The sequence below is a fragment of the Notothenia coriiceps genome, unplaced genomic scaffold (assembly GCF_000735185.1).
Source record: "Notothenia coriiceps isolate Sejong01 unplaced genomic scaffold, NC01 NC01_scaffold00011011, whole genome shotgun sequence".
Taxonomy (NCBI): domain Eukaryota; kingdom Metazoa; phylum Chordata; class Actinopteri; order Perciformes; family Nototheniidae; genus Notothenia; species Notothenia coriiceps.
Window position 1 is genome coordinate 32,932 of NW_011343712.1, and position 3,273 is coordinate 36,204.

General features: G+C 49.9%; 1 protein-coding gene across 1 annotated transcript in view; it reads right to left on the reverse strand.

Annotated features, from left to right (window-relative positions):
• Window positions 1-334, reverse strand: part of LOC104946415 (basic proline-rich protein-like) — a 1,764-nt gene extending 1,430 nt beyond the window's left edge. Inside the window, exon 1 of the mRNA XM_010772251.1 lies at window positions 156-334. Within this exon, the coding sequence (XP_010770553.1) occupies window positions 156-167 (12 nt within the window). The 5' untranslated portion in view covers window positions 168-334. The remainder of the gene's footprint in view (window positions 1-155) is intronic.
• Window positions 335-3,273: the final 2,939 nt, after the last annotated feature.

The following is a 3,273-nucleotide window of genomic DNA, read 5'->3' on the forward strand; positions in this document are numbered from 1 at the left end:
ACAGGACATAGGGTTGGCAGGACCCCCGGCAGAAGATTAGTCAGCGGGACCCCCAACGGGACAGGACATGGAGTTGGCAGGACCCCCGGCAGGAGAGTAGTCGGCGGGACCTCCAACGGAACAGGACATAGGTCTGGCAGGACCCCCAGCGGAACCTCCAATGGCATGGGACATAGAGTTGACAGGACCCCCGGTAGAAGAGCAGTCGGCGGGACCCCCAACGGGACAGGACATGGAGTTGGCAGGACCCCCAGCGGAACCTCCAACGGCACTTGACTAGGGACTGGAGTGAGGACTCGAGAGAGGGCTTGAGAGGGAACTCGAGAGGAAACTTGAGAGTTGACTTGAGAGGTGACTTGAGAAGGATCTCGAGAGGGAACTTGAACGGAGACTCGAGAGGAGACTTGAGAGGGAACTCGAGCTGTGACTTGAGAGGGAACTTGAGAGGTGACTCGAGAGGAAACTCGAGAGAGGGCTTGAGAGGGAACTCGAGAAGTGACTTGAGAGGTCACTCGAGAGGAGACTGGAAAGAGACTTGAGAGGGAACTCGAGAGGGGACTCGAGAGGGGACTCGAGAGGGAACTCGAGAGGTAACTCGAGAGGGAACTGGAGAGGAGACTTGAGAGATGACTCGAGAGGGAACTCGAGAGTGGACTCGAGAGGAGACTCGAGAGATGACTTGAGAGGGAACTCGAGAGATGACTTCAGAGTGAACTCGGGAGGGGACTTGAGAGGGAACTCGAGAGGTGACCTGAGAGGGAACTCGAGAGGGGACTCGAGAGGAGTCTTGAGAGGGAACTGGAGAGGAGACTTGAGAGATGACTCGAGAGGGAACTCGAGAGGGGACTTGAGAGATGACTTGAGAGGGAACTCGAGAGGAGACTTGAGAGAGACTTGAGAGGGGACTTGAGAGGGGACTTGAGAGAGGACTTCGGAAGGGTCTTGAGAAGGGTCTTGAGTCAGTCGGCACGCCGACAGGACACAGGGAGCTGGCGTCAGCTGGAGAGCCAACAGGACACGAGGTGCTGGAGTCGGCCGGTACGCCGACAGGACTCGAGGAGCTGGCGTCGGCTGAACAGCCAACAGGAGACGAGGTGCTGGAGTCGGCCGGTACGCCGAAAGGACTCGGGGAGCTGGCGTTGGCCATTAAGCCAGTCCTGGAGCCAAAACTGGAGTCGGGACCATGGCTACTGGGGCCGGTACTGAAGCCGGGACCATGGCTACTGGGGCCGGTACTGAAGCCGGAACCATGGCTGCTAGGGCCGGAACCAGGGCCGGAAGCATGGCTGCTGGGACCGGTTCTGGAGCAAACACTGGGTGAGAAGCAGGGGCTGACGCCAGACGGACCACACCGATGCGTGTGGTATCAAAAAGGGAATTGGGAGACCTGGGTCTATCAGGATTGGGAAAACAAACCGTGAGGTAATACAAACGCCAGGCAGGTAAGAATTTAACCAAATCTTGATTCTTCATCGTAAGCTTGCATGCATCTGCCAGAGCAGCCTCTCGCTGCTGAACCCTGACCGCTCCCATCCATCGATGAGCGCAGGCAGACAAAGAAAAAGGTATAATCCAATAGTTCCTGCTCAAACGGATCTGCTGGCGGTGTGTGTAGGAAGCAGGACCCAAATGCAGATTAAAGTGACAAAAATAACTCCTTTATTTCAAGGCTAAACTATTCACAAAGACTGAACAGAACACTCACCGCAGACCAAGTCATTACACAAGACGAACCGACAAAGACGGACAGAAAAACCAGAACTTAAATACACACAAGACTAATCATACAAACAAGACACAGGTGAGGAGGGAGGAGAAAACACAGGGACACCAGGTGAACACAATCAGGTAAATTAGACACACCAGGGAAACTAACGACAGGGAACCACAGACAGATCTAAACAAGACAAAACACAACGCAGACAGAAAACCAAAGACAGATCTAGACAAGACAAAACACAACACAGACAGATCGTGACAATAAGCGCATTTTTAAAACATAGTCATTGTCCATGCCGGTTTCAGTTGGATTATTTGTCAGATCGGTCTCCTCCATTTTGTAGATTATTTACGACTTTTGAATCCACATAAACACATCGGCAAAATCCGGCTTACTTTGAGCATGTGTTTTAAGTTTAATCCCTTTGTGAATTGTTTCCACTTCTGCGCCATCCTTTAATTTCTTCATACAGCGGGAATCTAAATTAATTAATCCTGAGTCCAATAACCATCAAAGTCACTCCTATAGTGCTCCTTAATTACGCTTTCATCCTCCTTTAACAAAATACTTCACATTCATCTAGTTTGTGACAGTAGTTGTAGCATCTTTGAGACTTTTAAACTTTAATTACTGCTGTTGCGGACCCCCCCCTTGTGTGTGTGTGTGTGTGTGTGTGTGTGTGGGGGGGGGGAGCAACTTCCAACAGGAGTCATTTGGGGGGGCTCTTGGGAAAAAAGGTTGGGAACCACTGCCCTAAACCATAACCCTCTTCTCAGCAGCAACACAACGGCTGATACCTATGAGGCTGAAAACAGAAAACACTTTGCATCAGCGGATCATTTCACCAACACCTGAGATCAGTGTGTCTGTCTCTGTACTTTCTGAGACGCGACATAGATTTATTTTTGTTTCACTCCTCATTTGGTATCATTTATTTTGAGTCAAAGCAAACATGCTGACAAACAATATAACCACTAGCGTGCTGCAAGTGAACACATGCTGACAAACCATTGCAATAACAGGTAAATAAATCAATAAAACAAGTACACAGCTGGTAACCAGTGCACCAGCAGGCTGTCTGCAGTCACACAGCCATTCTTACCTAATAACACTCCAGGGTACCTGCCTGAGTAACTTGGGGCCCCGTCAGAAACCTCCTCCTTAGTTTGGCTCACACTGTTGCTGGTGAATGCCCAATTCACCTGCTACTGCTAAGGTGGACTGTGCTGATGCATTCACTTCCCACAGGGCTCAGTCCGCCTCCCACAACTCCTCAGCATATTAAGGCATTTTTCTTCCATATTCCTTATTAGCCACACGCTCCTATGCACACTCCAGCTATATAAATACCATACAATCTGCTGAACCTTTGCCCAGAAGCCTGCTATGTGAAATCAAGTAAATAAATGAAACTTACCAGGGTAGAGCCAGCTTGCTGACTAGGCTGTCTTTGTAATGTAATGTACCCCAAAGAGTGCAGCTCAGCTGTGCTGTAAGTTTGTGTAGTTTATAAGAGCAGGAATTTCTGCTGTTAAATACTAAATGTGTTCATG